At 37.5% G+C, this 15,050-nt stretch overlaps 1 protein-coding gene across 5 annotated transcripts; it reads right to left on the bottom strand.

Moving 5' to 3' along the window:
* Nucleotides 1-556: 556 nt before the first annotated feature.
* On the bottom strand, nucleotides 557-4,546 carry LOC125202331 (putative late blight resistance protein homolog R1A-3). Of its 5 annotated transcripts, XM_048100731.2 has the most exons (3): nucleotides 1,760-4,545; nucleotides 1,465-1,497; nucleotides 557-882 (listed from the first exon to the last, which is right to left on the bottom strand). In XM_048100731.2, the coding sequence occupies exon 1, from the start codon at nucleotides 4,526-4,528 to the stop codon at nucleotides 1,775-1,777; it is 2,754 nt and encodes a 917-aa protein (XP_047956688.2). In that variant the 5' UTR covers nucleotides 4,529-4,545; the 3' UTR covers nucleotides 557-882; nucleotides 1,465-1,497; nucleotides 1,760-1,774. The 5 variants fall into 5 exon arrangements, with proteins under 5 accessions (XP_047956688.2, XP_047956699.2, XP_047956670.2 ...); XM_048100742.2 differs by having other exon boundaries at nucleotides 557-3,133; nucleotides 3,245-4,546; XM_048100713.2 differs by having other exon boundaries at nucleotides 557-1,497.
* Between the last annotated feature and the right edge of the window lie 10,504 nt (nucleotides 4,547-15,050).

Here is a 15,050-nt window from a genome sequence, read left to right as displayed (position 1 = left end):
ATTAATGTGATTGGGTATTATTACTTGACCCATTTAAATATACACGTCAGTACGTAAATCAATAAAACATTGAGATTTCACTAATTAATATTCCATTAATTGCCTAGGAATAAAAAGTGTATAAGTGAAAACCAGTTGCTATTTACTTATTTTTTAGGAAATATCTATTAATCAATTGCCTAGAAAAAAAAGGATTATTGTGACATTCCAGACTACGGTAAGTACCACAGTATCTGAACATAGAGCTTCTAGAGTGAATTGAACGCTCAAATGCAAGCCTCTGAGCTTTAAAAATGGCATTAATAAAACTTACAAATCATCATATAATCATGTAGCTGCTTTGGACTTGAATTTCAGAAGTTGAGGATTGATTTCCCAGACATCAGTACCATCATTGGGTGTTGATCACATTTCATCTTTATTTGTTATTGATGTTCATTGAGATGAGGCAAAGACTCTAGATTTTAGCATCAAGTCTCATTATATAACATTCCACTTAAATTTCTTGAGCTTTATACTATTATTATGAGGAAAAAGCAAAAAAGTATAGCATAGATAAGGAAGCAAATTGCAATACAAATAAGCCAACAAATAGGCAGAATTGATTAGCACACACATTTGATCAGTACTAACAACCAACAATCCTAAATAAGTATAACAAGGCAAAGCTTAATGTTATCCTGACATCTACGGTTAGTTGGGCATTGTCATCGGTCCTCCTTTCGAATATCTTTGTTTGTGATACAGTTTCTTATTAAATACTTCCTCCCAACCGCAGAACAGTAACCACGCGCGCGGCACATGTGAGCAGGTAACGCGCTCTAAGATAAGTAACTTTGTCTCAATCACAATTGGAAATCCCTTCATTGTTTAACTTAGGCCCTGCAACAAAAGCATCTTTACATGCGGATAAGTTCCATTTTATCTATTGAATTTGATCGAAAATAGGTGACACAAATAAGCTTATCACTCTTTCTCTAGTATGTCAACCATTTTTTGAATTAGAAGTGAATAAACTCCTACATAATTAATGTGAACACTTAAGCTAGTTTTATAATGAAATGTGAGTGAGACGAGTTAATGAAATGTGTGGTCCATTACCAAAAGTAGTAAAAAGTAAATGAGACACTTAATTGTAGACGGACGAAAAAAGGAAATGTGAGACACATAATTGTGGTCGCAGGGAGTAACATTGCTCTTGTAGTGAGTTTTCTACAACATGCAAACCAACATGCTAAAACATAATCAAATATATTTTCCTACTTATTTATCACATATTGTTTCCTAATTTCTATGAAACTTTACCACGGTTGTCTTTAGTATTTTTCACACAAATTAACTCACAGAAGTGTCGGTTACAGTAATTTTATTTGGGTTTTATAAACCTCAACAAAATCCAACAAATCAATATGCTTATCTTAAGAAAAAACATGCTGATACTAATACAATTGAAATAAATCATACCTTGCTATCTGGCAACTTTTGCCCTCACATTTCCTAAAAAATGATACTACTAAATTAATATAACATGTGATCGTTATAAATATTCAAAACATGTTACGTGAATTTAAACCTCTCCCATTTGAGAGATCAGAATCTCATTAATAGATGAACTAGTAAGAACAAAAGCAACCAACAACCTAAAACACACATCTGCAATACAATATAACCAGAACACTTACAAGCACAAGCATTTTAAGTTATGAAATAAGTGAATTCATGTGGTTTTGTGAAAATTAAAGGGAATAGGAAGACTAACCTATTAACCTTGATATCAAAAAGAAGAGTGAGAACGAATTTGAAACATATATTCAGGCTTTAATTGCATGGCAGAAGCGACGGCTAAGGGATTGCACTCAACTAACTCAATTGCAGTGGCAACCATTGAGGGATCACGCGTCCAATTGAGTTGTTGTAATTTGTAGCAATGACGAATGCTTAGGAGGTTAAGGCTTAGGAGACTTCCTCGCTGAGCTCTCCATCGCACCAAATCAGTGTCCTCAATTTCAACTCCCTCAAGTTTCAAAAAACTCCCTGATTCTATATTCCACTCGGGGCCTCGAAAGGCATAGCCATTTAAAGCGAGATGCACAAGATTTGGTAGCATCGAACCAATGTCATTCATGTGCTTCCATGGACACCCCAAGCCTCTCAAATCCAACCTTCTCAGACTTGATGGGAACATTGAAAGAGGAACCATAAACTCACGCTTAATATCAGGATATGTCACAATATAATGAATCATTTCCAGATACCTGAGTTCCTCTGATATATAACCCAAGTTACTCAATGTGTTTCTATCATCATCTTCGTCAGAAGGATGCAATTCTACCACAATCTCTAAAGTCTTTAAATAAGGGATTCTCTTGAGAATTTCTCTTGTGCAACTCTTTGCACTCACACCATAAAGACCGAAAAGTCTATCCAATGCAGCAATAGAAGAATCAGGGGTCGGTAGGTCTTTTCCCCACACGTTAACATATCGTAGTTCTTGCATGTCCCATACTTCCACTGGCATACATGACAGAGCTCCATGTTTTTTAATTTTCATATGTGGATAGATAATCAAGAATTGAAGGTGAAAAAGGTTGGATATAGAAACCGGGATATCTTTGTTGCAGGTTAGGCAAAGGTACTTTAGACAAATTAGTTTGAATATTTCAAGTGGGAAATGATAAAATCGGACACTTCCAGTTTCTAGTACCTTGAGCAACTTGAAATCCATTACATGTATTGGCATAGCATATTCGTGGTAAGGACCAACACAAAGGAGAGAACGCACATTGGATGCACAATCATTTTTTATATTTTCACACACTTCTTCGAAGGAAAATAAAGAGATGCAATGGGCACACAACCGACGTTGATCTTTCACAACATCATCATAGCTTTGTAAAACATGCAAAAACTTAATCCGAGTTGCTTCTTTCTTACAAAAGTGCTGCCAACAAGAATGCACACGACACATTTGCTTTGAAAACCAAGAATGTAAAGTGAGATTGAGTAAAATGAGGTGGTACCGGGAAGCAAGGTGTGCCAGACATTCGCGCAAAAGATAATCAAAAGTTTCTCCATCCAAAATATCACCCAAAATTTGTTTACCAAAAGATTCAAGAAACCCCTCAGTACTCAACTGGTTTAAGATGATGTGCGGGTGAATATTAGTATATGCAGGGTAAGCTCCCAAATACAGAAATAACATCTTCAATTTTTGAGGTAAGTAGTCATAGCTTGGGAAAAGTACCTCTGCGATATTATCATATGCATCCACGAATACTGAATTATGTTGTCTTTCAGTTACCTCAGTCCAATATTCTTTGGTTGTTTCTTCTTTAGATAGGAACTCTGCAACTATGACTATCATAAGTGGAAGACCTTCACACTTTTTGGCAATCTTCTCTCCTAATTCATCAAGGTGAGGAGGAAAACCATCTTCACCGAACACCTTCTTGCCAAGTAATTTCTTACTTTCTTCTTCGTTCAACAAGCGTAGTGTACACCCGATTTGGCATTCTTCTAAATTTTCCCTGCTTGTTATCAAGATTCGGACATTATCTTGTGACAAGTTATCCATAACTTGCGCGTCCCATTTCCATACATCATCCAACACAATGAAACATTTCTTATCCTTCAACCTCTCTTCCAAGAGTCCAACTAATTTCTTATCGCCGTCTTCGTCTCCTTGGGTAAGCTTTTGGTCGCGATCCACTTGAGCTAGAATGCATCGTAATATTTCATTACATTCACATTTTCTGCCCACTTTAACCCATACTCGAAGCTCGAAATGACTCTTAAGTGATGGATCGTCAAATAATTTCTTAGCAAATGTTGTCTTTCCGACCCCTGCCATCCCCGTTATTTCAAAGTACTTCCCTTCCATTTTATGAAGAAGATAATCCCTTAAGTTCTCAAATTCTTGGGATAATCCAACCATGTTTGAGTCGATTCCATGAAAATCAATTCTTGAGGAAAGAGGTTCACCTTCTTCTTCAGGCATATTGAGCAGTTCCGTATCGAACTCCGCCTCCATCACAGCCACCCTCTGGATGAAGCAATCAACACTCTGTCGGAGACTCAGCAGATCTACTGAGAATGAATAGTGACCTTCGAGTTGTGGAAGAATCTGTTGATACACATGAGATTCGAGTAAATCCTCGAATTCCCACACGGCCTCTTTGATTCGTTCGTCCAAAGCATTCACCTTCGTCCTGATCTTGCTGCAGCTCGTCTCGTCCAATTTTAGCAGAGCTTTCTGCAAGTCAACCATGGCATCGTAGGCGGGTTGTAAGATTTGTGGAGAGGGAGGAGCCAGCGTGATGCGAGACGATTGTAGAATAGTCTGAATGGTATCCCTGAGAGAAATCGCAGCACCGTAAGCCGCCATCACCCAATTGAAATATTTGAAGTTTGCGAAGCCGAAGGAAAGGAGTAGGCAACGGCGGAAGGTGGTGGTGGGATTTTGGTAATTGCATGTAAGAGTGAAAATGGTAATCACGTGTAGTGTATCGATTAACGATACCACGCCCATATAAAATATTTGTATACTCAGATTTAACATAACGAAGAAAATTAAACTCCCTCGGTGTCATTTGTCATTTTGTATATTCAAAAAAAATAGTTGCATCTATAAAATTTGTGTCATCCACAAATAATTTTTTTTTATGGATTGAGAAAGTATATGAAATAAATACTGTTTACAAAAAATATTTGTGTGAGAAGCCTATTATTGTTCCATAATATCTGGTCTATAATTTTGTTATTTTTACATGAACTTAAAGGTTGGTATCAGAAATAATGAATTTATCGCTTGTAGTGAATTTCCCATGACTTGGAAAAAAAAATATCTAATTTTGTGTGAAATTCAAACAAAACCTAAGTAAATACTATCGAATTTCGCCGAAGTTTTTTATTTTACCGAGTAATACCTCTTAATTTTATAATAAAAGTAAAGGGTAGTGATAAAATGCAAACTTATTATATATTGTACAAACTCAAAACTCCTCAACACAGTTTTAATACAATATCAACACAGTATAAAATTTCAAAATTTTAATGTCAACACAGTATTCAACACTATATCAACACAACATCAATCATTGACTTTGTACAATATTTAGAATTTTCATTTGATCACATTCCTAAAATGTAAATAGTAGAATTGTTACATTATTAAAATAATGAACATCCCTACATATTTAATGACAATATGAGAAATGTAAAAGAAATGGAGTATCATTTGTCTAGGAGCTATTCCCTTTGTCTAGAAGCTATTCCCTTTCGTATTATTGAATATGATCCATTTTTCATTTCGGTTTGTCAACTAAGATGATTCATTACTAAAAATTATAACACCTTTAGGTTTACTTTATTCTTTCTCTGACTTAAGGAAGAGATCATCTTCTTTGGGACGGAGAGAATATTGGCTATTAGTGTTCCGTATAATTTAAATATAACCAACCTGCTCAATTATTGAAGACGACGATCAGCATTGTTAATTAACAACTAATATTAGCCAGCTGTTAATGGCATTACGAGAAAGGTAAAGAGAAATACTTCCATTGTCTGCCAGTATAATTTAAATATAACCATACCTGCTCAATTATTAAAGTAGACAGTCAGCATTGTCGGATATAATAATTTTTAATTGAAAGAACAAAATGTATCACGGAGAATATTTGTTATATGGTTCTTTTAAAGATATTTTCAACATTAGTGTCCGTTTTATTATATTAGAGGATAACTTTAGCATTTTATTTTTATTTAAATTTTCTTTTTAAACAAAAATACATTAATTTTTATTGTTCATGATAGCTCCTTCAAAACTCATTCTTCTCCAATTAAGGCTCACGTAATCGTCGGAGGTGTCAATGAGGCAAAAACAACAATCTTTAAAACGACATCATTTTCGCTAAAACAAGACAATTTGTTGGTAAATACACAATCTTTCACGATATTTGTTTTTCCGATCCCTCGATTTTTTGAGTTTTTTAGAGTCCCCCCGAACTTGTGAGATTTTTCAATATTTTTCCGACAATAGAGCTTCGATGAAATAATCGGTGTCCAATACGTTGTTAATTAGGTATGAGTAATACTGGATGTGTATGAACTCTCGGAAAAGACGAATGACAAATGCGTGGTTTTTTCAAATTCAACCTTCTCAAACTTGATGGGAACATGATAGAGGAACCATGAACTCACTCTTAATATCAGGATACATCACAATATATGAAAGTATTTTCAAATTCTGAAGTTCCTCTGATATAAAACCCAAGTTACACAATGGGTTTCTATTATCATCTTCATCATAAGGATGCAATTCTACCACAATTCGTAATTTCCTTAAATTTGGGATTCTCTTGAGAATTTCTTTTGTGCAACTCTTATCACTCACACCATTAAGAGTGTAAAGTCTATCCAATGCAACATCAGATTCAGGGGTCGGTAGGTCTTTTCCCCACATCTCAATATGTTGCAGTTCTTGCATGTCCCACACTTCCACCGGCATACATGACAAAGCTCCAAGTTTCTTAATGTTCAAATGTTGATTGATAATCAAGTATTGAAGGTGAAAAAGTTTGTAGATAAAAACAGGGATCTCTTTGTTGTAGGTTAGGGAAAGGTACTTTAGACAAATTTGTTTGAAAATTTCAAGTGGGAAATGATAAAATCGGACACTTCCAACATCCACCACCTTGAGCAACTTGAAATCCATTGCGTGTATTGGCATCGCATATTTGTGGTAAGGACCAAGACAAAGGAGAGAACGTACATTGGATGCACAATCATTTTTTTAGTTTTTCACACAAATCTTTGATGGAAAATAAGGAGTTGGAATGGGCACACAACCGACATTGATCTTTCACATCATCATCGTAGCTTTGTAAAACATGCAAAAACTTAATCCTAGTTGCTTCTTTCTTATAAAAGTGCTGCCAGCAAGAATGCACACGAAACATTTGCTTTGAAAACCAAGAATCTACTCTGATATCAAGTAGAACAAGGTGGTACGGGTCAGCAAGGTTTGCCATGCATTTGATCAAAACATCATCCAAAGTTTTCATATCCATAAAATCATCCCACGCTTTTTTACCAAAAGGCTCAAGAAACCCCTCAGTTTTCAACAGGTTTAAAATGATAGGTGGTTGAAAATCAGTATATGGAGGGTAAGCTCCCATATACAGAAATAACATCCGCAAAAATTGAGGTAAGTAGTCATAGCTTGGGAAAAGTACCTCTATTTGATTATATGCATCCACGAATACCAAATTATGTTGTTTTCAAGCTACCTCAGTCCAATTTTTTGTGGTTGTTTCTTCATTATATAGGAGCTCTGCAATTGTGACTATTAGAAGACCTTCACATTTTTTGGCAATCTTCTCTCCTAGTTCATCAAGGTGAGAAGGGAAACCCTCTTCACCGAACACCTTTTCGCCAAGTAATTTCTTACTTTCTTCATCATTCAACGGGGGTAGTGTATACCCAGTTTCGTAATATTCTTCTAAAATTTGCCTGCTTGTTAGCAAGATTTGGACATTATCTTGGGGCAAGTTATCCATAACTCGCGCATCTTATTTCCATACATCATCCAACACAATGAAACATTTCTTATCCTTCAACCTCTCTTCCAAGAGTCCAACTAATTTCTTATCGCCGTCTTCGTCTCCTTGGGTAAGCATTTGGTCGCGATCCACTTGAGCAAGAATGCATCGTAATTGTAACACCCCGATTTTTCGAACCCTAATTTTAGAGCCAAAAATTTAATTCCTTAATTTATGACTTAGGAAACGTGAATTTAATGGAGGAATGAAATTATGACCGAGTCGAATTTAGGGTTTTTGCGTTGAAAGTTTGAAAAGTCAAACTTGTTAAGACTAACAAATATTAAGACATTTTGTGGTGCTTCTTCGAGTTGAAATCGGTCCATATCCAAGTTAAGACTGTTTGATTAAATTTTGAGTTTTTAATACATATTCTGAGTTCTTGATGCGACACGGCAAGGGAAGGCGAAAGCTTAATATTTTAGGATACACGTGGGAAATAAGTTTTACAGACAAACACTCGCTGAAATGATATACCAACAAGAGGTGTAGACATGACCAATAGAACGAGACGAGAAATATTTCGCATTTACGAACTACTTATAATGATCTGCTAAGAAATTGAATGTCGTGTTATGCACATAGATAATAGAAATCTCTCGAACATGCTCGAATGTAGAAATTGTACTAGGAGAACTTAAGTTAGTCACTCACGACCTGCAAGTTATGGCAATGGGAGACGTCGATCTAATCCTAGGAATGGACTGGTTGACCGCGAACTTTGCGACGATTCATTGTAAGGAGAGACAGATTTCCCTACAAGCCTCGGGAAAAGAACCCATTATTACTGGGACCGCCGCCAGACGTTTTCCCCGAAGCGTTACCGGGACCGCCGCCAGATCGACAGTTAGAATTCACGATCGACCTTGAACCTGGAGCCGCACCGGTATCTAAGGCACCGTACCGAATGGCGCCTAAGGAATTGGAAGTAGTAATGGCACCCAAAACCGTAGGTGGTCGAATCGCAGCCTTAGTGATAGAACCCGATCTAAGAACGAGGATTGTTGCAGCACAACGGTTGGATGTGAAGCTAGAGGAAATCCGAGTTGAAGTAAGAACCGGCGATCCGAAAGTTTTAGTGAGGAGTCCGACAACGCCCTCACCTTTGAAGGAAGGCTATGCGTGCCCGACAACGAGGAGCTCAAGAACGAGATCATGAGTGAAGCTCATGAAACCCCATACACTGCACACCCTGGAGGTACGAAGATGTACCGAGACTTGAAAGAGTCCTTTTGATGGAACGACATGAAGAGGGACATCGCAACATTCGTGGAGCGCTGCTTAGCCTGCCAACAGGTGAAAGCCTTACATCAACGGCCGTACGGGAAGTTACACCCACTGGAGATACCCGAGTGGAAATGGGAGCACATCGCCATGGATTTCGTGACGGCATTACCAAGGACTCAAAAAGGGAACACTGCGATTTGGGTGATCATAGATCGACTTACCAAGAGTGCGCACTTCATGCCGATTCCTATAACTCACGGTTCGGACAGACTAGCGCGGATCTACATACAAGAAATCGTGCGATTACATGGAGTCCCAGTGACGATTACGTCTGATCGTGACCCGAAGTTCACCTTGAAATTTTGGATTAGCCTACGGCGCGAGCTAGGAACCCGATTAAACTTTAGCACGGCTTTCCACCCGCAGTCCGATGGACAATCCGAAAGGACGATTCTGACTCTCGAGGATATGCCAAGGGCCGTAGTACTCGACTGAGGCGGAAGTTGAGAGACTGCACTACCTTTGATCGAATTCACTTACAACAACAGCTTCCAAGCAACGATCAACATGGCGCCGTACGAAGCACTATATGGCAGAAAGTGTAAATCACCGCTATACTGGGATGAAGTAGGCGAACGAAGGGTACTCGAACCGGATGCCGTTGAAGAGATGGTCGAAATCATTCGACAAATCCGCGCGAGAATGAAGGAAGCCCAGGACAGGCAAAAGTCTTACGCTGACGTCCGACGGACCGACTTACAATTCCAAACCGGTGATAAAGTTTTTCTCAAGGTATCACCGTCCAGAGGGGTAGTACGATTTGGTGTTAAGGGAAAGTTGAAGCCGCGATTTACCGGACCCTACGAAATCTTAGAAAGAATAGGACCCGTTGCGTGTCGATTGGCACTACCCCCGAGCCTTGGGAATGTGCACAACGTTTTCCATGTGTCGCAGTTGCGGAAGTACGTGTTCGACCCGAAGCACATGATTCACTTTAAGGAAGTTGCATTGAACCCGGACTTGAGCTACGAGGAGAGACCCCAGATGATCCTAGACCGTAAGGTTCAAACCCTAAGAAACAAATCTGTCGCCTCAGTGAAAATACTTTGGAGAAATCACGGACACGAGGAAGCCACGTGGGAGCTTGAGGACAAGATGATGGAACTATACCCCGAACTTTTCCCTTGAAGGTACCAAATTTCAGGACGAAATTTCTTTTAAGAGTGGTAGAATGTAACACCCCAATTTTTCGAACCCTAATTTTAGAGCCAAAAATTTAATTCCTTAATTTATGACTTAGGAAACGTGAATTTAATGGAGGAACGAAATTATGACCGAGTCGAATTTAGGGTTTTTGCGTTGGAAGTTTGAAAAGTCAAACTTGTTGATTATATGACGTGACATGTGAATATTTGAATTAAAGGTGATTTATGTGGTGAATTATTTGTTTAAGGGTGGGTGAGAATATTAGGGAAAATTTTCATAAATACTAGCCACCTAATTTTTGAGATTTTCGAACCCCTTGACTCTTTGGAGAGGGAATTCTATTTTTCCGGATTTAATTTAATTCTTGGGATATTTATCCAAATTAAATCCAAAACCCAATTATTCTCTATCTCTTAATGAGAAAAATCGCACCCTATTATTTCTAAGGTGATTTTCGAAAATCCCCTATTCTTGGGAAGGAAGAATTTATTTTATTTTAATTGATCCCTTGTTTGATTTCCTTCCATACCTAGAATTTAAATATTCTACCAAATCTTTCCATACCTCAAGAGATCTTGCCATATCTTATTTTAGTTAATATTAAAAATCCATTCCTTATTTAAAAGGCCTACTACACGCCTATTCCCAATCCCTAGTTGGGAGGATCTTTATTTTTATTTTGCTCCGTGATATTTTATTCTACTCCGTAAAATATGCCAAACGAAATCTTGGCTAGATAAGAGCCATATTTTCGAAATCTCCATGCCTTGAAACCATAGTTCTTTTTATTTCTTCCTCCCTACTCCACAATATTTGTTTTTAATTAATTATGGAGAATCAAATCTTACAAAATATTCTATTTTATTTACCTAAAAATCTTATTGAGCACTATAAATAAGAGAAACCCCTAACCCTAGCCATCACAATTTTCGCCCCCCACCCATAGTACACGCCTCCCTCTCTTCTCTCACTCTCCCCAATTTTTCTTCTTCTATTCTCCAATATTTTGTCATCTTTTGGAGAAGAATTGTAGTTTGATCCAAGAATCTTGAAGAACCGAGTCTAATACTTAGTTTCTACCGTTCGTTTTTCTCAAAAAGGTATTCTTATATTAATCTTCTTCTTTCTAACTGATTCCTCTTCTTTCTAACCGATTAATCGGTATTCTTGAACTCTCATGCATCTTGTTTGAGTGAAAGTGGGATAAAGGGGATATGGAATATATGTATGCATGTGTGTACGAAATCGTGTGTGTGTGTGTGCATGTACGTCGTGTGTGTTGGTGTGTGTGTGTGTGTGTGATGGCAAAACACTCATGTGTGACTTATGTTGACGTTAGATCTAGAGTTGAGATGTGAATGGAATTTATATGATGAACATGACTTTGTTTGATGAGGTTAAGATAAATCGATGGGAAAAGGAAAAAGCGTTGAGACATGCATGAATTAGGAGTTTGTGTTGAATCTGATTGTGATATGTGCCTATGTGATTAAAAGGTGAAACCTCGGTTGCGAAGCAGGATAACAAGGGAAAGAACATACTTGAAATCTTAAGTAGTCGAGGTGGACTTTATTCTTAAACTCTCTCTTATATTGCAATTTATGAAAGTGGAGAGATAAGGGCGGTTTAACTGTTATGCCATGCCTATGTCTGTTTTGGTTGATGAGATTGTGTGCATGATGCCTAGTTTGTGAGTACGCTCCATTAGGCTACAGTGGCTATGGATATGTTAAACGAATTCGGGTCTGAGTATGGGCCGCAAACCCTACCAAGTTGTGTACACTGTGGGAGCCGTCCTTGCTAGTCGGCCGGTCTCGTGGGCGAAAAGTGTGGCCACACTTTCGTCGCACCATGGAAATGTTGAGATTGTGGAAATTGATGAGGAAAGTGGGGAGTTGTTTGACTGGCCAGTCTAAGAAATTATTTTTGTGATACTCGTTGAATTTTTTTTTGATAATTGTAAAACCTCGAGTTCACTATGGTAAGGGTGGCATAACTTATAAAATATTTTGGCAACGAGTTCACTGAGTATTTCAAAATACTCAGCCCTGCATGTGTTTTCCTTATGTGCAGGTTGAACGACGGTAAGCAGTGGCGGGTGTTGAGCATATTAATTAATTAAGATGGATGTTTTGAACTTCGAGTATAGTTGTGTCTTCATACATGGCTTCACTTCCTCTTGGCCGTTTCCGCTGAATTTTCTTTGAAACATCTTGTGGTTTTGTTCCTTTCGTTTTAGAATCTTGAGACATCTTGTGGTTTTGTTGGAATTTGCTGAACCCTTAAGTTTTGATCATACTTTATAGTACTTATCTTTCATTTATTTCTCTTGATTAAACCGTTGACTTGCGACTCTGATAGTTCGTTTAATATCTAGGTCAAATCTCTTTAAATGAAACCCTAGCCTTGTTCTTGTTGCATTTAAGCTTCTCAGTTAACGACCGCCGAATTTATTATACCCTAGGAGGGTGGGGCGTTACAGTAATATTTCATTAGATTCACATTTTCTGCCCACTTTAACCCACACTTGAAGCTCGAAATGACTCTTAAGTGATGGATCGTCAAATAATTTCTTAGCAAATGTTGTCTTTCCAACCCGTGATTGCATAGTAGTTCACTTTATTTTCTTGAAGAAGATCATCCTTCACTTCATCAAATTCTTTGGATAATCCAACCATGTTTGAGTCGATTCCACCAAAATCAATTCTAGATGGAAGAGGTTGGCCTTCTTCTTCAGGCATATTGACTAGTTCAATATCGAACTCCGCCTCCATCACCGCCACCTTCTCCACAAAGCAATTAACACTATGTCGGAGACTCTGCAGATCTACCGAGAAAGACAAGTGATCTCTCTCATCTTGGAGTTGTGGAAGAATCTGTTGATACACATGAGATTCTAGCATATCTTCGAATTTCCATACGGCCTCTTTGTTTCGGTTGTCCAAAGCATTGAGCTTCGTCCGGATCTTGCTGAAGCCGGTGTCCTCCAATTTTAGCAGAACTTTCTTCAAGTCAACCATGGCATTGTAGGCGGGTTGTAAGATTTGTGGAGAGGGAGGAACCAGCAAGATGCGAGACAATTGTAGAATAGTCCGAATGGTATTCTTGAGAAATCGCAGCACCGTAAGCCGCCATCACCCAATTGAAATATGAAGTATAGGCTGTGGTTTCGAAGCCGAAGGAAAGGAGTTGCAACGGTGGTAGGTGGTGGAGGGATTTTGGTAGTTGTTTGTGGAAGGGAAATTACTAATCACGTGCATCGATTAAGGATACCACGATGCACGCTCATATACACCGCTCAATAAGTAAATTGAATAATAAATTTTGTGGTTTTCTAACAATTTGAGTTTGGAATTCATTGTTATTATCCAAGCCTTTAAAAAAACAAACTTTTCAAACCATACTAGTATGCTAATAAGTTTTATTGGTCAATGCCCATAGAATATTCAATAACTACAATTGAATGTTTAAGAGAAAAATAAAAATAGTGGGACCTATATTATTAATAGTGTAATGTATGGTAGAAGACAAAAATTTAATTTGACTAATTCCGTAAGACTGACAAAAATGGCAAAAAGAGACTATTTTTAGGACGAGAGTGTATCAATTATCAATCTTGCTATCTTCATCCGTAAATAAAATATGTTTTACAAACTTTATATGCATTAATAGTTGAATTATGAATCTTGGAGGTGTCAACTGATTTTCATTAACCTTACACAAATTTTCAACCCAGTCTACAACGTATTTCACAATTTTCTTCGTCTCAACAATACACGCTTTGCCAATTTTGAATATTGAGATGAGAATATTAGTTTGAACTTACATGTAATATTTGAAAATATTTAGAAAAGATGCGAATTTGATGGTCAAAATTAATTTATTCCTAAATTGAAAAGTCCAACTTATTGAATATTCATTAGAGAAATAATAAGAAAAAGAAAGAGAAGAAAAAAAATAGCCAAAAAATCCTTATTTTGAAAGTTTCGCCATGCATTGATCCCATATTTTAAAAGATCAGCGAATTTAATGCCAAATTTCAAGAGGTCAGCGAATTGAGATTCATATTCCCAAATTTCTCTTTTAGGAACAGAGGGAGTTGTAAATGTAGGAAGAAAGCAAATGGAATAATTAGCATCTTTCAGGATTATATAATTCTTCACTTGGTCGATGATGCCAAATAATATTATCGAATGTTTTTCTCATAAAGGTGCAGACTTTGCTGAGTTAAAAGAATCACTCATTGATAGGCTAGCATTCATCACCATTTTGGAGTCACTTTTCATGCTATATTGTTGAAAATTTGCATATAAAGATGCATGTTTTGGCAGGAAATGAATGGAGTGGTCCGACAAGCATGCTAATGGAATGGATTCTGGATTACATGCAGAAGTAGAGGCAAATTGGATACAAATTCAGTATTTGGAGAAGGAAGGAATCCACAAGACACAAACTGCCCAGTTTGATGGATTGGCCAGTGTCCGAGCAATGCTGACAGCTCTTCAAAGTCGCATTTCAAAGTTAAATTGACGAGTCTTTGTGCTACCAATGGCCACAAGAGACACTTTATGAAGGCAAAAGAAGCCAACTACCATCATTGGGAGTGGAGAAGCCTTCCACATCAGATTGGTTGGAAGATGTGTAACAAAAAAACAACAAAACTTATCTTTTGGCCAAACTTTTGGGACACCACCTTTTAGCTAGCTTTAGTTAGTTTTATTTCCTCTCTCTAAGCTTAGTTTTCTCTCATCCTTGAAGTAAATTTCGAACCATAGGCAGCCATTGCCACTTTTGCTCACCATGGAGTGATTATGTAGTGCTTTAATGCTTTGAATGATCTAGATCCTTGTTTGTACTCATTTTCCAGCATCTTAACTCTCTAGTTAAGGTTGTTGGGTTGATCTTAAAGAGCTTTTGGTGTATTTAAATCTCTAGGTGTTTAGCATTTATGTTTGGTTGTTGATGTTCTTGAGCATTTAGTTAAAATCTTGCCTTGGTTCTACTATTTTCGTTCTCTAG

Source organism: Salvia hispanica, chromosome 2, assembly GCF_029641045.1.
Source record: "Salvia hispanica isolate PSC_SH4W2 chromosome 2, Shi_PSC_v1, whole genome shotgun sequence".
Classification (NCBI taxonomy): Eukaryota; Viridiplantae; Streptophyta; class Magnoliopsida; order Lamiales; family Lamiaceae; genus Salvia; species Salvia hispanica.
Note: the sequence above shows the minus strand (reverse complement) of the source record. Positions and strands in the feature narration are given on the sequence as shown.

What these genes read in the sequence shown, in the direction of transcription:
- LOC125202331 (XM_048100713.2), bottom strand. Translation starts at nt 4,528, where the DNA reads ATGGGCGTGGTATCGTTAATCGATACACTACACGTGATTACCATTTTC.